At 39.0% G+C, this 25,423-nt stretch overlaps 1 protein-coding gene across 2 annotated transcripts in view; it reads left to right on the forward strand.

The window, feature by feature from the left end:
• Positions 1-25,423, forward strand: part of HOMER1 (homer scaffold protein 1) — a 102,211-nt gene that overhangs the window by 56,648 nt on the left and 20,140 nt on the right. For both annotated transcript variants that reach the window (XM_080925735.1, XM_080925734.1), the window contains exons 6-7: positions 22,228-22,263; positions 23,246-23,402. In XM_080925735.1, the coding sequence (XP_080781861.1) occupies positions 22,228-22,263; positions 23,246-23,402 (193 nt within the window). The remainder of the gene's footprint in view (positions 1-22,227; positions 22,264-23,245; positions 23,403-25,423) is intronic.

Here is a 25,423-nt window from a genome sequence, read left to right on the forward strand (position 1 = left end):
GTCCTATTCTAACAAAACCCATTTAGCTGTTAATAGTCTCTTTGTATTTTAATGACTGCTTTTTAGTAAAATGATTCATGCTAAGCAATATTTCATATGCTCTTTCATAGTCACATATAAAAATGTACAATTCAGCAGCTTTAAACATTAACTACAGTGAATTTCCATTGCTCTCCTGCCCCTGTCCAAAAAATAGACCTGTACCTATTAATAACTACCCCCTTTGCCCACACGTGCATGCTCTTTCCCGTCTCAACACTGAATTCATGGTTCTGTGGCTTTGTCTACCCTTTACATTTCATCTGTATGAGTTCACACAGTGTGCTCTGGTCATTTGTTCATTCCCTGGCAACACTTCGGAGGAATTGCCAGACTGTTGTGGAGAGTAGCTGTCCCATTTCACATTCCCATCACCAGAGCATAAGGGTTCTAATTCCTTTACATAGCAGCTGAACTTTTTATTGTTTTTCTTCTTCAACCCTCTTGGTGCTTGAGCCCAGAGCCCAAGAGGACTGAGGAAGTATTCTACACTGAGCAAAGCCCTTCTCCCACACCATTTCAATGCTGGTCATCCTCTTGGATAAATTTGCATTTTGTTGTGACTTTGATTTCACTAATGGCATCTTTTGTATATCTTCAAAGAAATGGCTACTTAGATCCTGTACCCACTTTCAACTGACATTTGTCTATTTTGATTTGTGGGCACCTTTGTATATTCTAGATATTAAGCCCATATAATATGAGTGATTTTCAAGTGGTTTCACTTATTCAGTAGGTTGTCTCTGTTGTGGATTGTGTTTCATTTTGCATGGGATCAGAGGTAGAGACTCGCCTTCATTCTTCTCTCTGGGATTATCCAGTTTTTCCATTACTTTTTTTTAAAGGTCGTTCGTTCTCCACTGAAAATATCTTGGCATTCTGAACAAAAACTGTAAAAATGGAGATTTCTTTCTGAACTCTCAGTTCTGGCCCAATGATAAGTTCTATCCTTACACCAGTATTGTGTTGCCTTTGTTGTTTCAGCTTTGAATCAAGCTTTAAAATTGAAGGGTATGATTTGTAAAGCCTGTTTCTTTTTTCCTTTTCCTTTTTTTTTTTTTTAAAGATTATGTCTTGAGTCCCTACAGTTTCTCTCTCTCTCTCTCTCTCTCTCTCTCTCTCTCTCTCTCTCTCTCTCTCTCTCTGTCTGTCTCTCTCTGTCTCTCTGTCTCTCTCTCATTTGAGTACACTGTAGTTGTCTTCAGACACACCAGAAGAGGGCATCAGATCCCATTACAGATGGTTGTGAGCCACCATGTGGTTGCTGGGAATTGAACTCAGAACCTCTGGAAGAGCAATCAGTGCTCTTAACCACTGAGCCATCTCTCCAGCCCCCCCCCCCCCCCCGCATCCCTACAATTTCTAAGCAAAGTTATTCTATAGAAATTCCTTCTAAATTCCTATAGAGAAGCTGTTGGCATTCTGATAAGCATTAATTAAAATTAATCTTAATTTTAATAGTTTTAAAGCAGATTCCTCAGGATTTTCTATAGATAAAATTACATTTTCTGCCAACTGATAACAGCTTTTCTGTATTACTGGTTGATCTAGACGCCTTGTATTGATCATCATTACATGAGAAAAGTGGAGACCCTTACCTTATCTCTGATCTCAGATCAGAGTCTTCCATCAGACATAAGCTGTGCTGCCTTTGTGGATGTTTAGCAGGGTAAACATTTTCCCCTGTATTTCCAGATTTTTATCATTTTTTTTTCATCATACTGATTTTTGTTAATGATTTCGTTTCTTATGCTCCAACAATGTGATAGTTTTAATACATTACAAGGACAGCAATATCCATGGGTTATTTCAAGAGAAAAAAGAAACTTGATAGGGAAAATTCATATTAAAAAACGTTAATATTTTTAAGGAACACAACCCTTGGTCTCAACTTTGCTATTCAAATGTAAAGATTTCCTGTCTGTCTCTCCCCAGCATACACTTAACAGTTCTTATACAGGATATGAACAGAGCTCACTTGCTACCTGGTTTTTAAGATGTACTGTTGTTTTGAAGATTAAAGTTATCCATTTCAGATCATTGATTTCCACTACAACTATTTTACAGATGACTTTTCTTATTGTAGTATAGAAAAGTCAACTGGTTATTTTAAGTGATCATTTATATATGATCTGTAGTGTGGTTTTAGGACAGTTTTCCACCTGATTTGCTTTGGAGGAGTTGTGTTTTTGGACACAGGCATGCTTAGTTTTAGTTTTCAAATAATGCAGGGATGCTGTGATAATGTCATAAAATGTCATAGGATATTTTAAAAGCTTTGCACACATAGTGGAATAGAAAATCCTAAAGAAATTAGTCTTAAAATTTTTTACCCCAATGTACCTGAGACTCTAAAGGTTTGTGTCTTAATTTTCAACACTAAAAGTAGTCTATGACACTCTTGAACTTGCAACCTTAGACATAGTTCTACAAAACACTTTTTTAATCCAGGGCACAACTTTGGTCTCTATAATGTGAGGTTAATATATTTTTAGAAAACATATTTGATCCTGTGGTTAATACATTTTTAAACTAAGTTATAAGAGACCATCTAAGGACTCTCATGCTCTACAAAATACAGCATTCCCCAATCCAGTGTGGAGAATGAGCAGTAATAAGTTGTTATTTCCTGAAACAGCTTGTGTATAGTGTCTAATTCCAGCACACTAATAGTTTTCCCCCTTCATTTGCTCCTTTGCTTTGCTGTTTTTGTTTGGCCTAGAACCTTCTCCTTGTCTTACCTTCCAAGTATTTGCATTACAAGTGTTTGCCACCACACCCTGCGGTAGTCCTACCTCTTTCTAGATACTTTAAGTGTTGTGTCACATGTGGCCACAAAGAGAAAGAATGGGGGTTTAGAAGCGTTACTACCTACGGGACCTGCTAGTCAAGCCCTGAACTCACACTGGACAGAGTAGCATATTTGAGATTTGCAGGAAAAAGATATATTGGACAGTAAGAAATAAATAAAACATTCCATTTCTAAATAGATTTCTTTCCTTTTCCCCAACTACCACTTTTTAAAAATTCTACTTGAGCTTTTTTTTTTTTTTTTTTTTTTTTTTTTAAATGGAGAGTTGAACTCTTTACACCCTGGTATCCTGATACTTACTGAATAGTGAATTTTTTTTTCAATTTTTTTTTTCCGAATAATTTCTTCAAGATTTTTTTTTCTTTACTGTGAAGGCAGCCAGTTTTCTTTGCTGGAGAACTCTGGCTTTGGTTATTTTTGAAATTAGTGAAGTCACCATTTTTCTTGGAAGAAGAAAATCTGCTGCTTATTCTAATTGAAAAGATACAAATGACCCCTGATTGGAAGAAACAGCTGATTAAAAAGACAACTCATGTCATGCAATTTTAACACTGAAGAATGAAAAGAAGGTAGTTCTTTATGAAGAAGATGCCTGCTTGAATTCTGTGTGAGGAGAACAGCTAAACTAGAGCTACCTAGAGTACGAAGAGATGGATTTGGGAAGTTTCATGGTTTAGACCTTTGGAAAATGCCATGGTCCTTGCTTCACTAATACCCAGAAGACTGAGAAGCCCTTGATGAAGGGGGAAAATCTATTGAAAATCAACATAACTGATGAAGAAAGTAAAAATCAAACATCTGTTCTTCCTGGACTTCTAAGTAGAACTGGTTCATGGATTTTATTTCTTTCGAAACTTAACAAAATAGCAACTTTCTCTATGTAATCTTGGCACATGTAACATTGCTCAAGTTCATGTGTTGTCATGGATCCACCTCCCTACCTCACAGGGATGTTGTGAGGCACACGTTAATGGCTCCCACAAATGTGTATAAATAATAATTCATGCTTAGCTCTTTATTGATAGTATCTATGTAACTTTTAAATTATAAGTGTTTTATTATATCTTTGAATGAATATTAGGTAAGATTTTTTTAATGAAAGATAATGGCATTGTATTTGGTTCATTATTGAGCATTATTGTATAAAGAATAATTTGGCTACGTGAAATGTTAAATTGATTCTTTTACAAATGAGCCTTTATATAATAATAATAAAAGCTATGGTTAAAATGTCTGAGTTTCCCTTTTATTTAGATAGTATTACTATACAAATAAAGATTTGGTGAATATTTCATAATATATAGAAACAAAATTCATATTTACTAAATTGGGAATTTAGGAAGTGAATTGAAGAGTTCAAGTTTATACTGGATAATTGGAAATAAACTATATCATTGAAGTATTTATTTTATTATCGACCTATGTGCTCTTTAAAAGGAAAACAAAGATAGTTATAGGACAGTGATGTTCAACCTCTGAATTGTGACCCCTTTGGGGGCGTCGAATGAACCTTTCACCTAAGACCATCAGAAAACACATATTTCCATTAAGATTCATTTTAAAAAGATTCATAGCAGCAGCAAAACTACATTTCCAAAATAGCAATGAAAATAGGTTTCTAGTTGGGGTCATCACAACATGGGGAGCTGAATTAAAAGGTTGCAGCTTTAGGAAGGTTGAGAACCGCTGCTCTGGGAGAAGAGTGTTGAAGGCGGTGGCCCGGTTGGTTTTGCAGTGCTGGGGAAGAGGAGCCCAGTAGGTCTCATGTACTAGGCAGGCACTCTTAACACATAGCCCACAATACCTTCCGATAAGCTTTACAAACTTAACTACTACCTACTATCCTATAGTCACCATAGGTCGCTCAACGGAGAAACGTGTAGGAATGGGAGTTACTGTACAAGGGACCTGTCTTCTGCTGGTTCAGTTTAGTGAGGGAAATGACTTAACTCAGTTTTCACCCTCCCGGCTCCATTCTTTCCCCCAACCCATGTGTGAGTGTTACTTTGTTTGCTTTTGTCTCAGGATATTTACAAGCCAAACAAGCTTGTGACGCAGTGAGCTTTATCCACAACTTGATTGCTCATTTAATCATTTTAAGATCCGCACTTATCTAAACATTTTATGTATATCTATTGATCTAAGTGGGGAAAATGGTCCATAGTGTAGTTTTCCATATTCATTTTACTATACACATTTGAATACTTAAACAATCATATTTTGGGAAATTTGGTCTCTTGGTTAAGAAAATATGTAAACAGTGAGCTGTGTAGTAAATTTGAAGACAATCATGAAATCCCTGATAAAACTTGATGTATAAGAATTAATAAAATAAGGCTTACAAAGTTAATCTTGAACCTTACTTTTTGTATATCAAAAATGTAATTTTAAAGAAACCTGTTATTTCTTAAAATACTTACTAAAAAGTACCCCCCATAACACATCTAATAAGGTATATGCTTGCTTTTCTAGTTGATGTATTATAGAAACAAGTATTAAAGTAAATGAAGATGCTTTGGAAATAAGGAGACATACAGTAGTACCACAGAGGTCTTAATTTGTCTAATATTTAAAGCAGTGCTATTTACCACCAGTTTTATCATAGGAATAATTTATAGCATGTGTCTTGAACCTAATTTAACTCAGGAAGGAATCAGCTTCTTAGAAAAATATGAATTCAGATTGAACATCCTTGATTTTGGCATGTGAAATAGAATATGATTTTTGAATATGAAATGCTTCAAAATCTGAAACCGTTTTTCAAGTGCCAATAGGATGCCACAGATGGAAAATTATGTATCTGATCACATGTGGTAGCTCACAGTCAACATTCAAGTAGACCAAAAATACTATGTAAAATTACCTTCAGATTATCTTTGTAAGATATATATAAAACATAAAGCATGTATATAAGGCATTTTAGACAAGGGAAACTTAAATCTGTAATGCAATCATTTTGCCACCATTTTTGGTCTCTAAAAATATAGAATGTTCTTAAACATGTCAAAAATGTAGGGTTTGTGTACTTAGGGTCTCCAGGCTCAACTACCATGACTATTCACTTAAGCAAATGGCTTTGTCTCTGAGTGACAGTTTTCATCTGTTCGGTAGTAGAGAAAGGTTAGCATATGATTTTTAAGTAAGCTTGACTTAATTATCTTAATATGACCCTGCCTTTAGTCAAGAAATGAGTAATCTATCCTTGTGATGTCTTCTGTGGCTGTCTGAGAGTCAGTGCTGGCTTTATCATTGTTAAGACACAGTAATGTTACTGTGCTATATAAAGGAATACATTACATACCGCAAATTAGCCAACTCTGCCTTTAAATATTACGTTAGGAAAAGTAGTATTTTATGCTTTGGCACAATGTGCATACATAATTGAAATTATTTAAATCCTCCCAGATGGCTCTACAGACTCAAAATGTATGATATATGATAGTATTCAACAATAGACTCTTGTAAAGTTAAAGCCCTAGCCTAAGATATGAGATAAATTCATGAGCTCATGGAACGGATTATCGCAATAAGTTTCAGAAACACATTGCTATCTGGTTTAAAGACTTAAAGATGGAAACAGGTTGATTAAAAAAAAGCTTGTAGGTTGAATTAAATCTATACTTGAACCTTTAGACTTAACAGCATTACTAATAATTAGGCTGAGAATATAGTTCAGTGAAGTCTACTCACTAAAAGGTAGCCAGGTTTGTATTTCTCTTGTATTTTTATAAATTTTTATTTTGCCTTATCTCATAAGAAATAGGACAGACAGGATTACCCATTATTTTCCAGAGGGGGAAAAAAGCTGAAAAATAGGAATGTTAGGGGTTAAAAATATTCTTTTTTTAATTCTTAGAAATTTTTATACATATATACAATATATCTTTGTGAAATCCACCCTGCCCTCACATCCCCATTGACATCTTCACAGTGCATGCTCTTCCTACCTGTTTTATTCTTACTTTTTACAACTCACTGGGTTTAGGGCCATCCCTAAGATGGATGCGACGTCCACAGAGCATCAGCAGCCTGTCAGTCGCCATACCCTGGAGAGCTTTTACAAATCTGTACGAACCAGAATTAGAACTTGACTAATTCTCTCTTTCTGCTTAATCCTTTCTTTGGTCTGTTGAAAAACGATTGTAAGTCTCTATAAAACAGTAGACTTCAAAAATAGTGATTAGCAGAGTTTAGCCATTATTTCACACAACAGTAAGTTAGGATAGCCCATAAAGTACAGTTGGGATGTAGTGAGTATCGAGTCTGTATACATGATCATGTTCACTTAATTCTTTTTATTTTTGACGATTAATGTATTTTATCATGTTCACCTCCACCTTCTTACCCCCCCCCCAGTCTCTCTGGAGGCCATTTTCCCAAACTTTCCCTGCTATGTTCAGGCTTCCCCAAATCCCCAATACCCAGCAGAATTTAGTAAGTATGCATATGTATGGGTGTAGTGTTACTTACTGGATCGTGGGAAACTTACTTGTGGCTATACCCCTGAAGAAAATGCTCCTCCTTTCCTCAGCTAAGAGTAAGACCTCCTAAGTCTGTTCCCCATTCATCCTGGAAGGTGGGCAGGCTTCATTTTGTGCAGCTAACCATAACTGCTTTGGATGAGGCCGTGGCCATGCCATGATCAGAAGACATCTTACAGGCCTCTCCCCATCCTCTGTCTCTTCAATTGTCTCTTATTCCCCCTCTCTAACATTAGCTGACCTTTGGAGCAGGATGGGCTGGGGGCACTGAAAAGAGGTTCTCTTTAGAGCTGAGCTGATCAGCAGTCACTTGTAGCGCCATGACCAGAGACAATTCCATGCCTTAAACAGTGCCCCCTGTAAAACGAAACAAAACAAAACTCTGTCCAAGGTAGAGCAGCATTCATCTATAGGCGTAAACAAATATTTTAGAAGATGGTTTGACATTGTGTTCATTTTGTGACTGTAATTGACATAGTCTAGTGCATGTGCTTATGTGTGTGTAGTCTTAATGGTCTTGATGGTCTGTTATTTTATATTTTCAGAGGCTCAATATTTCATTTGCAGATCTTTGAACAATTAACATGAGTGTAGACCACAGTAAAGTGTCCTTATATATGACTTCTTTGTTCTATAACTAGGTAATGTAGAAGTAAGACTGTATACTTACCAAGTAGCTAGCTGTCAATCTTAGCGCTGCTTAGAACTAAGCAATCCATTTCTGAAATCATCATAGGATCAGCACACATTGACACACATGCCCTACGATAACTCAGATTCTCGTGTAAGCAGTGTTGCAAACCAAGAGCGTCTTAGGCCTTGTAAGAAGTTGAATCTTGCAACATAGCTTCCAAGGCATTTTAAAAAACGAGCATATCCAGAGGTTGGGGTACCTGGAAGGCAGTGTTTAATATATGTGTGTATATGCATAAGTAATTACTGTACTGGAAATCATTCAACACGTGGTGAGTATAGAGTCATCATCCACACCACGTACATGGTCTACTCATGAAGCGTCTTAGAGCAAAGCTCATGCACCTTTATGGATGCCCGGTGCGTGACTTCTAACATGAGTAGGAAGATGGCTGGCAAGAAGATACTGCCAGAAAGGCCTGCCTGATACACTGGGCTCAACCAGTGTATAATCTTCGTAGGTTTGAGATGGTTTTGCCCTCATCTTGAGATCATAGATGTAACATCTGGAAAGATGAAAGAAAAACTTAGAAGGAATAGGATTTTTTTTTCTACATAGCTCTAAGAATAAAGACTAAAAAGAAAGATGTGTTTTTTAGTTTTCTATCTTCTTAAGTTCTTTTTTTTTTTTTTTTTTTTTTTTTTTTTTTTGAGGACCATTTCCAGCTTATTTATCTTTGAATCTCACTGGAATGGTGTTTGACACATTGTAGAGGTATAGTAAACATTATTGAATCAGGTGACTGGTTGTTTTTTTTTCTATATTAGATCTTTTTTTTTTTTCTTATGTTGTTAAGGTAGAAATTCCTTGAGGATGATGAGAACACCTGAAGATATTAGAAAATACTACTGGCTTACTATATTTAATGCATGGACTGCTTGGATTATATCTGTGAAATATGTAAACTGGTAGCCTGGCAATTTAGTAATTATCAAAATGGAACGTCACATTTCTCAATAAAATAACAACATAAGTCTTTCTGTGAGCCTGGTGCTCAAAAATGCATACCAGAGTAGTTACCGTTATCTGAATTGTGGATACATTAGTTTTAATCCTTATACACCAGTAGGAATTGTAGTTTGTAATCAGTATGTTGCCACTTTTTTTTTTTTAAGAGAGAACTTGCAGAGCATAAGACATTTATCAAGAGTCATCCTGGAAATTGCAAGCCAACTTCAGTTTCAGTCCGTCTTTTAAACTGAATTATAGATGGCTTAGAAAATGTTCTTGAGAGGATACATGCATTTTCCTTTTGTTTTCAGGTACAGAGTCATATAACCTGTTGAAGTAATAATTTTTATTTTCCTCCCATACTTGATATTTTTTAAACCAGAGTACAATGTCATCTCTTACTGCCATTATGAAAGTGTGGGGCAGGGAAGGAAGGGAGGCTGCTCAGCAGGCATAGGGGGTACTTTTGTCGTGGCTGTGTTAAAATTACTAAAAGGAGTGAGAAAGGGCAAAGGCATTTACTTTCACTCACCACTTGAAAAGATACAGTGTAAGGACAGGAAAGGCGTGGCTGCAGCTTGGACCAGTGCGGTGGGAACCTAAGGCTGCTGGTTCATCACATTAGCAGCCTGGAGTAAGAGAAGCCCAGGTTCAAACCCTGGCTCTAATCCCCAGTGTCTGCTTTCTCCACTTTTGCCCCACCTCTTAAAGGTTCCTAAAGCGGAAGCCCCAGGTGGAGCCCATGGGTAGCAGTGTGCGTTCAAACCATAACATTTCAGAACTGGCTCCGGGCATCTCTTAACAGAATGCATTCAGTTCAACTTGTGCACTTTCACAGTTTCAACACTGCAAAGTTCCACGGGCTTTGCCAAAACCCAAGACAGACTCTTAGCCCCTGTAAAGTAAAAAGCAAGTGACCTTCTAGGAATATGCAGTGACACAGAGTAAACTTTCCTATTCCAAAAAGGAAGAATAGAATATACCCAGGAAGTCAGAAAACCAGCAGGGCAAACGCCAAACCCTGCAGCTCCTCATCGAATGTGCTGCTCCTGGGAATGGCCTCTTGGCTCCCAGCAGGCTTTGCAGCATGTTCTGTCCTTCTGAGCTGCAAATCTTAAACATAGACACTAGCTGAACCAACTTCTTTAGATTCTCTCTCTCTCTCTCTCTCTCTCTCTCTCTCTCTCTCTCTCTCTCTCTCTCTCTCTCTCTCTCTCACATACACACACATATCTCAGAAGACAAAATGCATAAATGCCCAATTTTTGTCAGTTTGTCAGACAATTCTAACTTGCTAAAATTTTGTGGAGAGTCACTTCTGATTGTATAAAGTCCAATATCATTTAACACTACTAAGGTCTTGTGTGGATATACTGTAAGTACGATTAATAAGTTTAATTGTTTTAAATTTCTCTGCTTGGACTTCTTTATTCACTTGTATAAAATGTATCTGAAGGTGTAATTTTTACTCTCACAAGATAAATGCACACACACGATGTCCTGGGTTTAGTCCCCAGCAAACTTAAGAGTCACAGCTTTAAATACATGACTTTTTGAAGAAAGAACATGGCAGCTAGGCTTTTAGGTCTGTATTTATATAGTTTCACCCAAGGTTTTCTACAAAGCAGCAATAATCATAGTGATACAGTCTATCTGGTTAAAAAATAAGTCATCAGTTATAAGTACAAACACTGTGGCCTTCATTCCAACAGGCTGTTTGTATGGGTGAGTATGTGATGAGAGCTTCTCCTAGGCTTGGACTGTGTGTTTTCTGAGGTGCTTCCTGAGAGATGTGAATCTGTGTTTAATACTAAGTTCCTGGCTTCATCACAGCCCTCATTTGTCCATAGAAAGGAGCATAGAGAGCCCTGGTGGACATGAAACAGTACTCCAGGCAGTCTGCATTATAAAATGTCACATGTATTAGAAAACTGTTTATGTCCATGTCAATTCCAGCATAGTGTACAGTCCATTCCCACAGTGTAAAGCCTCCAGACTATTCAAGGAGTTCTTCCCAAAGGATGAAGTGATAGCCCAGGTGAAAAGCTCTGACTGCTCTTCCAAAGGACCCAGGTTCAGTTCTCAGCACCCACATGTTAGCAGTCTCTAACTCCAGTTTCCAAGGGATCCAGCCCCACCTTCTGGCCATCTGGACAACAGGTACACAGACATACATGCAGGAAATACCCATAACACATAAAATTAATTTCAAAAGAAAAAAGAATGTCAGCCTAGCTTTAGTGTTTTCACTTGCGACTGGCATATTCCATCTCAGTAAATCTTACTAATCCAAATTCTAAACTCATCGGAATGTAGTTTTTCAATGATTTCTGCGTGGCATTCATCCTCAGCACCCTGAAAGGTGGCTGTATACAGCCAATTACAGGCTATCCTTTGAGCAGTGAAGCAAAAGGACCTTGTGAAAAAGATAAATTACAGCTCAGTGAGAGAGACTAAAGTAGGCACTGAGTACAAGTCCCTTATCCTTCAGTGTACCTGGGTGAGTCCTCATAGCCTTTGATTGTGGATACTGTTAGTACAAGTCCCTTATCCTTCAGTGTACCTGGGCAAGTCCTCATAGCCTTTGACTGTGGATACTGTTAGTACAAGTCCCTTATCCTTCAGTGTACCTGGGCAAGTCCTCATAGCCTTTGATTGTGGATACTGTTAGTTCAAAGTCAAATTCATGTTAATGAAATTTAGTTGTAATGTGGTAATGTCACAGGAAATATTCTTTCAGAAGGTAAGCGTGGTAATGCACGCTTTTATCCGCTTTTATCCGAGCGTTAGAATGCAGAGTGTGTGGATGTCTGAGTTTGAGGCCAGTCTGTTCTACAGACTGCCAGGTCAGCCAGGACCACACAGTAAGACCCTGTCTCAAAAACAGACAGACAGACAAAGATCTTTCCAGAGCCACAGATTACCAAGAGGATTGTTTGGATCAAGGAAGGCAGTTTTTGTGAGGTGTGTGCTCAAGTTTGTCACAGTTGCTGGAAGAACAACAAAGACTGTTTTCACTGGCCTTTCAGTTGTATCATTAATCCACAGCTGAGATATTGGTTCTTCTCAGCTAACTAACCAGTGTGACTCCATCACCTTGGCAATTAAATGGGCTTTCTGGGTTACAGGGGCTTTTGCCACTGACTGACTGATAAACCAAAACCTCCCCTTAGCAATGGCGGGAGATAATGAACTAAGCTGTTACTCTTCTCTGCCATCTCCCCTTGAGGTCATTTTACACAGCGTCTTTGATCAAAGCTCTTGCCTTTGTGTATTATTTACATAGATTAAATGTGCACTAACAAAGATCTGGGGAGAATGGATTTGCCTTAATGACAACAGAAACTAACAAACGTTTGTTCACGCCAGCACTGAAGCATTAGTTTTATCTTTTGATTAAAGCCTCTTCATAAACAAAATTAAGCTGTAAAATTTTCTAAATCTGAGTACCAAATAATGGCCATTAAAAATGCTGATTACTACTAGTGTCTAAAAGATAAAACGTTTTCATGGCAAAAAATTATTATAATATTCATTTTCTTCCACCCAGTTACGGCTTTGGCAAAAATCTCTGTTCGTGCTGTCTTTTCAATACTGCCAGTTCTTAGAGTGATTTCTGTTTCTCAGTTTTTTTTCTCCAACAATACTTAATGGCACACCAAGCAGTTTTTACAGTGAATTCTCCTTAAGTGACCTTCTTTGGAAGGAAATGCATTGTCAAGTTCTTTGAAAACTAAATCAACACATAGTTAGAATACTTATCTTGAATAGGTTATGGTTATAATGTTATAATATAGGAAATGAGAGGACAGGTTGGAATTTAGTTGACTTTACTTTTTCAAAAGACCAATATGTATTCATAAGACTTGAAAGAAACATCATTTTTCAGTTGATAAGTAAGACTCATGTCTTGAAGACCTCAGTGGGGGAATGCTGGGAAAAGGTTTCTAACAAAAGCTTAGTAAATGGTTATTTCGTTGTTCATCTGCTTTTAAAAGGGAAATCAATGTATATATAGGTGTTTATTAATATAATTGATTTGTAATTTATAGTATCAACTTGGGCCAGATCTTTTTTTTTAGTTTTTGGTACAAGTTACCAATGACTCTTGAGGAGCTACCCTCTTGGATGGAGCCCAGTCCTGTCAATTTACTGACACAGGGAAACTCTTCCAACGTTTACATGTTTAAAATACCTGTTTAAAAACTGGGTCTTTTATACGTAAACATAATTGAGAAGGAATTTAGTGTTTACACCTGGTTTCTTAGATGTTAGAAGTTTTCAGTAGGAATCTCTGTGGGTTTTAACCCAGATTCTAGGAGCCAGCAATACTGGAAGTGGCCGTAAAATTATGGATTCTTGTGTTTCTTCAGCTGTATGTTTTTTCCTCACTGTGACTACATTAGGGCAAAAAACAGCAGCCACAGGAGACCAGGCAAGAAGTACACAGATGTGTACACATCTAAGTAAGATATACTCATCTATGTGGAAACATTTACACTACACAGAGCTCAGCTGTAGGATCCAGGACATTTCTGAGAGCCATTGTGACTCCATCTTTGTGAGTAAAAAGGGAGAGAGAACTAGATTTCTTCCCTCTCTCTAAAATCTAATGGGAAGCTGCTCAGTCGTGCTGAATGTTCTGAGCCAAACGGTAAAATACAGGTCTCACCGTGTCTCCCCCTTACCGTCAGACGCCAGCCTCCAGCAGCGGCATTCCCACAGTAACCTGTTTACTCAGTTTTCACTCTTCCATTAACTAGTGGGATACATCGAGATCGACACCAAAGGTTTAGGCTTGTCATAAATACCATGTCCACAGCACCAAGAAGTAAGCTTAAATAATTCAGTGAGTACCTGATAATGATTTGACTTGAGTTACATCATTGACCAGAAAGAGCCCCTTTAAAATATTTAACATTAAATCTCTAGCTTTTTCTTGGTTCACTGAGATGCTTTTAAGGCTCTTTATTGCTTATTCCTATGGGGGAGGCCCTAATATTTGATTGCATATGTCATGCAGGCTGTGAAGATAGTTACTAATCCTTGTGTTATAGATGAAACTTAGTGAGGCTAAGTGGATGACCCAAGGCCCACGACTAACTCATGCTGGAGCCATCCATCTCCCTAGCCTGTGCTTTGACCGCCTGTTTCAACAGTCAGTTCTTGCTTAATGTGCACGTTCTTCACAGTTCAGAAGTATTTATAGGCTGGTGTACAGGCCTTGTACATTTGGAAGTAACTTCACTAACTTGATAACTTTCTTAAAGCCAGGTCCATTTTATATTTTAGCCGATTGCTAAGAGGTTGTTAATTATAAAACTATACTGCATTTCACCAAGAAAAAATATTATAAACTGTAACTATGATAGTTCTTTTACACAGAGATCTTAATACAGACCACTTTTGTTAAAACTGTACCTGTGGTATTGGGGGGGTTACATGCACATGTGTGCACATAGAGACCAAACATTATCTGTCTTCTTGTTTTGTTTTCCAGCACATTTTTAATAGGGTTTTCACTGAGCCAGAAAGTCGGGCAGCTAGACTATCTGGACAGGGAGCACACCCCCATCCGCCTCCCCAGTTGAGGGATTACAGGCATGCACAACTGTACCCAGAACCAGGTTCAAGTCCTCAAGCCCAACACTGAGCAATATCTCCAACCCATACAAGCAGATTGCTTTTCTACATACCTGGGGTACTCCTGGGTTTAAGGAGTTCTTATGACTTCATCATGTCCAAGTCCCACGCTTCTGATTCATTTGTTTGTTTGTAGGCAGCTTATTCTGTAACTACAGCTGGCCTGGAACTCACCCTATAGCCCAGGCCAGCCTTAGACTTGTGGAAATCTTTCTTATTCAGCCTTCTGAATACTGGGATTGGGGCAGAGGAACACAGGCTTAAGGCCAGCTGGGGCTGATTATCAACAGTAGGCTTTGAGTATTGAACTTGTAGGTTTATGCACAGTAATGACAGGAGGCTTGAGGAGGTTACAGTTTATACATAATAATAACAATAGGCTTTGAGTGTTGAAGTTATGGGTTTATACATAGGAATTAAAGGCAGTGGGTTTTGAGGAAATTACAGTTTATCCATAGTCAGAAATCCCCTCATACACTTGGCCATTTGCCTGTCAAACTCCAGAGTTCTTACTCATGTACTTCCTTCTGACAGATGTATTGTTTATAAAGAAGAATGTTCTTCTTTCATTAAAGGGGCATTTCCCTTCTTTAGAGAAACTTTTTTTTTTTTAAAGAAACAAAAATTTGCTGGGTGCTGTCGTACAGGCCTTTAATCCTAGCACTCTGGAGGCAAGGCAGCAGATCTCTGTAAGAGTCTAGCTGGTCCTCAGAGTGAATTTCAGAACAGCCTGGGTTGTGTAGAAAGACCTTTGTCTAAAAGAAGAAAAGGTAAAGAAAAGGTAAAACTAAACTAAAACTCAGATCTTAAACTGTTAACCGCATCTTTTTGTTGATCGTTTTAAGTTGAACTAGGTTGGGGTCAAAAGTTAATGCAAAAACACAGAAAAAACACAAGGTGTTTAGATCAGTGTCACTGATTCTCCCCATTTGGGTGGGAAGTGAAGAACGGAGAAAGCCGACTTAAGATCAGCCAGTGCTGTGTGTGTTTTCACTTAAAGACTAGCTTCATTCTTGATACAGGGAAGCCTATTTTAAAAAGGAAGAGGATTCTGCCCATACCCTGCTCTTAAGGATTTTGAAGAAGATTATCCAAAAATATTTTTTTTTTAGTGCTCCATGGTAGAGTACAGGCTGTAAAGTGATCATTTTAGAGGTTCCAGTGACAGATCCAGAGCCTTGAAGGCCTGGGAGGAAGACAGCTGTCCTGGGCTGTGCAGATGGCACTGGCTTATTCAGAGGTTCAGTGTGTGCATCCTGCTCTCATATTTTGAAGTACTTTTCTTCTTGATTTCATATTAACTTAATACTTTCATGAAGCTTAATACGTTCCTTCTAAGCTTTTGACTTTAAGTAAAGGGAAACTGAATTAGAAACTCTGGTGGTAGTTTTGTTGAAGTGTTCTGACTTCCTTGTGGATTTGAAGCCAAGAGAAAACTAGCTGGTTCTTTCTGAAGGGAAACTTTACTGAACAACCAAAAGCGTCCACAAAAGTAAACAATTATTTTGCTGTATCCCAGCATTCAAACATGAGGTCACTGTTTCAGTGTCTCTGAATCGTTAGACATATCTGCCTTCTTCCTGAGTATCTTAAGAGTTTAAGATAAAGGAACATCCCTTTTCCCCAACTTGGGAAGGATATTAAAACATATTCTCGTATAAGAATTAAACACATGTGAAATAGCGCTCATAGAACTTTCTTTAGTGTGGCAACCTTTGGAATTTATGGACGTTGAAATTGTGTAAGTCATTCTAATAAAGGCATTTGCATACTTGGTAGCCAAAAGAATGTGTATAGCCACAGGGGAGGAGAAAAGATCAATAAGCACACACACACACACACACACACACACACACACACACACACACACACACACACATTGTATTTCACTGTGCTTTAGAAATATGATGTTTCAAGGAACAGCTCAAAGTAGAGGAAATAGGAGTATCCTCTGAACGACTCAGATTTACCCTGTGATGACATTTTGGTAGTTGGCAAACGATTTTTAAATTATGCATTCATTTATCTTGTAATCGGTGTCAGAGAGTGTGGTCACCTGGGGCTGGAGAGATGCTTCCACGATTAAGAGCCCTGATGGTCCTTCAGAGGACCTTGGCCTGATTCCTAGCACCCATAGGGCAGCTCACTGTAGTTCCAGTTCCAGGAGATCAGCACCTCTTCTGGCTTCCTTGGGCACTTCATATATGTGATGCACATACACGCACATGTCATGCACATAAGACAATAAAAATTAAGAAGATATAAAAACATAAAAATGTAATATTGAACTACTCCCCTATGCTGCTTAAACCAAGCTAGATGAGTCTTAGGTCTAGTGTTCTGTGGCTGTGTGTACTGCTCTGTATGTAAAAGAATCTGATAGGAGAATTTTCTTCAGATTATTTTCTTACTGTAGTAGTGTAATCAGCTGTGGTTTGGGGGCTCTGAAGATAAAAAGACAGTATGAAAATCTCTCTGCTTGACTGTATCAGCTCTTAATCCGTCAGGGACTCAAGGTGTACTCACGGAAATAAACAAGTATATTAACAGACTGGGTACCTCCAACTTTTCCTATCCTGTGTCGTTGGCCCTGCTTGGGTTTCCTACGACCCCAGCACACTTGCTCCTTATGCCTCGACCGTGTTACTTTTCTTCTGTATCTCTGCTGCGTTACTTCTTCCCCACCCATTTCTTATCGCAATCTCTAGCAGCCATGCACCAGCCATGCACCTTCTTTTCTTATCCTGCAGCACAGCTGGTCTGCTCTCTGCCCACCCAGACTCTTCCCATGCCACGAACAGACATCAGAGAACAGTTCTGAGGCAGTTCTGCCAAGCAGTCACAGAAGAACATACAAAAGCTCATTGAAAACTTCTTAATGTGTTTTTGGTAGTAAGGTGACTTTACTAAACAGTCTGCATCCAGTGGCATTCCCTAACTTATCTGACAAATTCCCATACATTTTAACAGTTTGCATATTTGTAAATCTATAACACAAGGTTAAAAGGTTCTCTGTTCTATAAGGTTCTCTGTGCTCACTGTGGTCAGCCCCTTTTCTGTAATTTCATTTTGCACATCTTATATACAGTACTCATCAAAAAGTAGCATCATGCCCCTCTTCCCTCCCTTCCAGCACTTTTATGCTCCCTGTCATAACTATAGCTCAAATATGAGTGGAGACATATGACATTTGTCTTTTGGGGGCTCGCCTTTTGTGTGTAACATAATTTCCTTGAGGTGCATCTGTGTTACAGTTCATTTCAAAATTTCCTTCCATTACATGTACCCACATTCATTTTGTTGGTCCAAACAGCCATTGAAGGACATTGGGCTGCCCTCTACCTTTGGACCACTGTGACTAACACTGTAATGAGCCTTAATGTCTTAAAATATTTACTTCTTTAACCCTGTTTTACTAGTCCAGCAGCGTATTTTTCTAGGTAGTTGGTATTAATATCTATGTTTTGTGCTCTCCTTTTTCTCCTAGTGTTCCACTTTGATTTCTAATAATATTATGCAGCTATATCAATTTCCCTGAACCTGTCAAAAACATTCTTATCTCTATTATTTTTAATACTGTCTCTTGATTCTTGCTTGTAGTTTCCATTTCTCTGCTGAAGTCCACAATTTGACAGAGCTTGGTATCTCCTTCTCTAGTAAGACTCGGGTGGCCATTTGCCTTCCTTGCTTCCAGGCCCAGCACCTCTGAGTAAGAGCCTGTGTATGCTTCCCCTTTTGACGGTGGCTTCACTCATTGCTCTTTGGTACAGATTGCAACCTGTTGAATGTAAATATTGCCTAAGAAGTAATAGTGATTTATAGTTGTTCCTTTATCCACAGGGAATTGGTTCCAAGACCCTTTGTCAATACTGAACTTTGTAGGTCCTCAAGTCTCTTATGTCAGGCCGAAGGGTGTCTGCGTATCTACCCTTCTGAACACCTAATTTTAGATGAAGTAGACTCATACATACTATATAAATAGTTAACACTTTATTATTTAAAAAAATAATGAGAAATCTGTTTATGTTCAGTACAAAGTAATTTTTTTCCTAATCTTTCCAGCCAGTAGTTGAATGAGTCCACAGATATGGGATCCATAAATATGGAAGGCCAGCTACTCTATTTTATCCTCTGCTTGGGCATGACACTTGTGTTGGTTTAGGAGTTACATCATTTCACTCAGGTTTAAACTAGATTTTGGTTTTTTTTTTTTTTTTATACTTTCGCCCACCTTTATCATTAGCTTGTACTGCTGACCTGCTGGAAAGATTTTTCCCACAGTTCCTGATACCTCTGTAGCTTTTGAGTTGCCTTATACTTTATCCCTTCCTCAATGGAAGGTTGCTGTCAGCTTGAGGGTAAGGGCACAGCTTCCTTCCAGGAAGTGGTGAATTCACTCTTGTTTATTGGAAGGGCTTCTGTTGGAGTTCCTTACCCCTCTTAGAGCCTGGAGACCCTAATCCTGAACTGTTTTCTGTTCTTCTAAGGTATAGAGATTTGTCTCTTGTTTCCCAACCTTCATAGGTCATCCCCTATGTCCAAAGACATAGAGGTAACAGTTTGAGATTGTTTTTTCCAGGAGACTAAGCCAAAGGCTTTATAGCCTTCACATAGTGAAGGTGTCTCCATCCACCCAAGCCTCCTTTGTCCCCTGCTTTCTTTCTAGTCTTTTACATATGCTGCTTCTGAAAGAAGATGAGCTTACAGGAAATGTAACACCTCCGCCCAAGTATGTGCCTCCCTAGTCTTAGAGATGTTCTTTTGGTTTTTGTTTTGGTTTTTTTCGATGGGGTTTTTCTGTCTGTTTATCCATGGCTGTCCTGGGACTCGCTCTGTAGACCAGATTGGACTTGAACTCAGAGATCCATCTGCCAAGTGCTAGGATAAAAGGTGTGTGCCAACACCACCCAGCTAGAAGTACTTTTTATTAGCTTTCTTGCTCATAAACATATAATCATATAATTACTATATATTTACCTGGATTTAACAATGGCATACTCGACATTTGAGGTTATACCTTAAACTTGAGCCTCCTTGAATCTAAATAAACATCAAACTTGAAGATACTGGATGTCCTGGCTAATTTTCTATCAACTTGACACAAGCTAGAGTCATCTGAAAGGAGAATCCCCAATTAAGAAAATGCCTCCAATAAGATCCAACTGTCAGGCACCTTTTTTTAAACATGTTCACTTTACATCCTGCTCACTGCCCCTCTCCCAATCACCCCCTCCACAGTCCTTCCCCACACCAGCCTACCCCCCAATCCCCTATCTTCTCTGCATGAGTAAGGCCTCCCTTGAGTATCCCCAATCCTAGCAGATCAAGTCTTTGCAGGGTTAGGTGCACACTTTCCTGACATCCAGACAAGACAGCCCAACTATAAGAACATATCCCAGAAAACAGGCAATTGCTTCAGGGACAACTCCTGCTCTAGTTGTTCAAGACCCACATGAAAACCAAGCTGCTACATATGTGTGGGGAGGCCTAGGTTCAGCCCATGTATGCTCTTTGGTTGGTGACTTAGTCTCTGCGATCCCTAGGGGTTCAAGTTTGTTGACTCTGTTGGTCTTCTGTAGAGTTCCTATTCCATCCCCCCTATTCTTCTATGAGAGTCTCGAAGCTCCGTCCCCTATTTGGCTGTGGGTGTCTGCATCTGTCTGAGTTACCTGCTGGATGGAGCCTCTTAGAGGACAGCCATGCTAGACTCCTGTCTGCAAGCATAACAAAGTATTATTAATAGTGTCAGGGATTGGTGCTTGCCCATGGGATGGATCTCAAGTTAGGCCGGTTATTGGTTGGCTGTTTTCTCAGTCTCTGCTCCATGGGGGTGCCTGCATTTCTTGTAGATGGTATAAATTTTGGGTTGAAAGTTTGTGGATGGGTTGGTGTCTATCTCTCCACTGGGACTCCTGCCTGGAAACAGGAGGTGACCTCTTCAGGGTCTATATCCCAATGCTGTGTCACAGCTAAGGTCACCCTCATTGATTCTTGGGCACCTCCCTTATCCCAGTTATCTGCCATGTCCTGGAGATGCTCTCTACCTCCCGACCCCTATTAGTTGCAGATTTCCATTCATTCTCATGGCCATCTGGTCATCTGTATCAGACATCTTCCTGTGATCTGTGGGGAAGGGCCCAGCCCATTGTGGGTGGGGTCACCACTAGGCTGCTGGTCTGGAGTTCTGTAAGAAAGCAGGCTGAGCAAGCCATTGGGAGCAAGCCAGTTAACATGGCCTCTGTATCAGCTCCTGCCTCCACATTAGCCCTGCTTGAGTTCTTATTCTAACTTCTTTCAGTGATGAACTCCAATGTGAGAGTGAAGCCAAATTAATCCTTTCTTCCCCAACTTGCTTTTGGTCGTGGTGTTTCATTGAAGCAACAGAACCCCTAACTAAAACCCTAGAAAATCCTTGGGTAAACTGGGAAATATTGTTGGGCTACTTTGTACATATACTTAGATGGTCATATTGTCTCTAGTAAGTACAGTGGTCATATGAGTTAGGTTCACCCTAAGGATCTCATTTAAACCCACTTCCCTAAAAACCTATCTCTAAATGCAGATACCGTGATGATCTAAGAGTTAGGACTTTGATATAGAAATTTAGGTTGTGGGGTTATCAGTGAATGCGTAACTAAAGACCCTGAAAACCCAGTTCAAATGCAGAAACCCTGCAGAATGACAGCCCAGTAGAGCCCTCTGTTACAGCTAAATGCTGTGTCCTCACTAACTACGAGTCATGTGCAGCTGTGGGAAATGTGCCGAATGAGCTGAAAAGTGACTTTTCTACTTTATCAATGTTAAGCAATTTAAATAGCCACATGCATCTAGTAGCTAATGTGTAAGTAATGCTTGGCTAACGTTTTTAGTTAACATGAAAAGCCTGGAGGATCAATATAGTTAAGAGATGAGTCCAGTATCACAGGCATAATAATAGAAATAAATAGACATCCCAAACTCTTGATGGATTTTTCTACCGATAGAATATAAATAAAACTGAGGAAAAGAGCATATTAAAGTACCCTTATTCTTTCTCTATAAAGATGGTGTGGTTCATCTTTAGAATGGTATTGTTTCTTGACAAGTAGATTTTAGAAATAAGTCCTTAAAGTCATTTCATTTTAAATAGGTTTGATATTTGCTTATAGCAAATTTTTAAATTAGTTCAATAAGATTTCAGTTATCAAATTGAAGAGCCCATTTAAATGAAACACTTCTAGGGGAAAACTGGTAGGTGGTTTTAATAAAAACTAATCCATTTAGAGATGGTGGATAGTTCTATGTTTTTTTCTCAGAACATCTAAATCTGAAATGTCATTCTACAAAGGAAGATTTGAAAAGTTTCTTTTTTGAGGAACATAGTTTAAACTGATAATTTCACTTATTGCTTCACCGTGGAGTATAACTGGTAAAGCAACTTTAGATTTTACTGAGAAGTTATAAAGGCTGGGGTGTCCCTACACGCCCTTACCACGTGTCCCTGAGTTACTGTCTTGCATGGGTGTGGTGTGACCATCACACTTGGGGAATCAGCATACCTGCAATATTACCAACCATGTCTGCTCTTCATTAACGCTCCTTTCTTTTCTGTGTTCTCTCTTTGGCAGTGTCGGGGATCGAACCCAGGGCCTCTCCCATGCCAGGCAAGTGCCTTACTGCTAAATTACACCTGCAACTTCAGTGTTCTGTTTGAAAACTACCCAAGGAGTCTGCAGTGCCCGCTCTTCTCCGTTCTGGCCTCCATCTTTTATTTATATTTTTAAAGTATTTCGATCAGTTATGTTGAAGACTGTCGTTAAATTTGGGATTATGTTGTTTGTGGTTTTGTTTATTTGATTAACACTTTGAGCTTGTTTGCTTTTTTTTTTTTTTTTAAAGACTGTCATTGAAAGTGTGTCCTGTGAGGGTGTGGTGTGAGGGTGTGTGAAAACAGGCACTAAGCTTTAGAAATTCTGATGATGGAAACCACCTTTCATTAATTATACAATAAAACCACTGTAAAATATCGACAACACACATCTCGTGGTGCAAACTGACATTAACAACCGTCCAGTACAGGAAGCTGTGGGAGGCACCACTGCTTTAAGGGACACAGTTAGGACTGACTAATTGGAATAAAGCTCAGTACCGAAAAAGAGAAACCATAGTTTTCTTTCAAACAAGATTGGAAAGTTAGCAAAGTAATTATCAAGAATTCCCAATGAATATTATTGTCTTTGTAATAGGAGTTATTAGAACCAGTTTCTTGATCTGGCTTCTTATGAAATCATTTGATTATAATTATTATAATAAACATTTTATTGGAACATTTTAAAATTCTTAATGCACAGATACAAATCAGTAATTTAAAAAAAAAAAAAAAAAAAAAAAACACTATCTGTTCCAACCTAACTGTCCTGTCAGCGTCCTCCTTTGTCCCACTGAGGAATGAAACTGTACTGGACTTGGATTCCCTTAACAATATCATATGTTGCGAGGTATTGTTTTTGGCTTTGGGTACAGTATATATTAACATATATCTGTATCACATCGATCTGTCCCATCATTCTGCCAGAGGTATTTCGTTGTTTTAATGTTTGGGGTTGTCTTCGAAAACATCATCGAATCCTCCTCCTTTCATTCCAGCTCAGCCATCAGCAAACACTGGGAGGCTGAGCTGGCCACTCTCAAAGGGAACAACGCCAAACTGACCGCAGCCCTGCTGGAGTCCACTGCCAACGTGAAGCAGTGGAAACAGCAGCTTGCCGCCTACCAGGAGGAAGCCGAGCGGCTGCACAAGCGGGTAAGGACGGCTCTGCCAGGGATGGGCGACCTCTGCTGAGGGGAGCTGGGCACGTAAGTGCAGCACATGGACATCAGCATCCTCTGGGGATAGTCTTCGGTTATCAGAAAATCGCTGAGCTAAGTTTCAGACAGTATTCTTCACAGTTTAATGAGGGAAGACCACGCCGCTTTGGAAAGCAAATGAGCTCATTGTAGTTCCACATTAGCTGCGTGCCCTTCGGGATGTCTCTCTTTCAGCTCAGCCCTTCAGTCTATCCCATAGGATGCTGTAAGTCCTCTACGGTTTCTTGAAAGTAACTGAGATACTTACCTGACAGTTGTACTAAGTTAGAAATACAGATGGCCACCACAGCTCAGTCCTTCCAGTGTCGGTCTTTCTCTGCTTCCACCACCACCATCGCCGTAATCCTCACCCCACTTTGACTCTGTGTGCTCAGCTGTGGAGTCCACTAAAGATTTGTGGGAAGACTCTTTGCCTTTTTAATTCCCACAATTTTTAGCTCTTCTGAAATGTGGGAACCCCTTAGGAAAACACGGCTGTGAGTTTCAGCCCGGCCTATGGAGCACAGCCTCACTGCATGCCTTTAGACAGGCGTGTAAACCACGGCCTCACTGCGTGCCTTTAGACAGGCGTGTAAACCATTGACAGTGTGACTGCTTTAATGCAGTTGTTTGTTTCTGTGGTTTGCTGTTGTTGTGTTTGTTGATTTTGTTCACAGGTTTATTTTTATTTAATCTGTGGGAAAGGTTGTTACTTGTATTGAAATTCCCTTTAAGAAGTTTTTAATCGAAGACAACTGCTATCTATTAAATAACAGCATTTTTAAAGTGTGTGAGTACATGTGTGTAGAATGTCTGTGTGGGGTTACGGGTGAGTGTGTTGTGGCTCCCATGTTGAGGTTTTGGGGACTGAACTCAGATTATCAGGTGTGTGTGGCAGCTGCTTGTATATGCTGAGGTATCTTGACAATCCATTCCCAGTATTTTTTTTTTTAAGATGTTCCATTTTGTGAACAAGGGAGAAAAGAACTTTGAGGGTTCCCGCAGAAGGATAGGTGCTGAGTTGAAAATTGACTGCCTAAGATCACAATGGTCTTTAGAGGACATTCTAGTCAGCTCAAGAAGATAGACATGATCCTGATTTATTCTTAGGACAAAGAGAGTTGCCTACTGTCGGAAGTGTGCATCTTGGCCAAAATAAATATTTAGATAGGTTGCAGCCAGTGCTTGAAAGGCCTTAGGATGTAGATTACCATTGTGGTCTGGTAATGCAGCCCAGTGGTGCAGTACTTGCTCCTCGTGTACAATGAGGATTCAATGAAAAGAAAAAGAAATAAATATTTAGTATTATAAAAAGCAAAAGGCATTGAATGTCATACAAATGGAAGATTGATTTGTTAGCATATCTAGACTCTAAGGAGAGAGATGACAGTTATAATTGAATCCACTGCAGGAGGTTGCATTTGTTCAGACCTAAGCAGTAGAGGTCTGTGTAAGACATTAATACCTAAGCAGAAGGAAGGTTGGTGGTGAAACACACACTTACAGATTGTACAGAGTGATTTGCTATTTGGAAAGTTCAAGGCAAGTTTGCTCTATTGTAGTCAAGAAGACTCTGAGAGCATGGTGTCTAAAGCCTGTGATAGGTTGTCTGCAAATACTTTCATGATTTCCTCTTGTATTAAATGGTGGAAAACTTTTAAGGATGCTGATCTTTTCCTATTATATTAAAAGGGTGTCAAGTGTTCATTAAAAAAATTGTATCACTTATAGGATCTTGGTAAAGTCTTTGTGACTGAAAAATTGTTGTCTTTTCCAAAAGAGGCACAGTTGACATGAAGTCATTCTAATATCCTAGTTTTTAAGGTATCTTGAAGCATACCTTTCCTTTTAGATTCTCTTGTATTTTATAAATTTATTTGAAAACACATCTAAATGCAAGTTCTGAAGACTACAACTGGGGCGAGCCAACCGACATGTCTATATTGTCTAAATGCTGTAGACTTTGTTCTTTTGAGA

The sequence above is a fragment of the Micromys minutus genome (genome assembly GCF_963924665.1).
Source record: "Micromys minutus genome assembly, chromosome: 11".
Taxonomy (NCBI): Eukaryota; Metazoa; Chordata; class Mammalia; order Rodentia; family Muridae; genus Micromys; species Micromys minutus.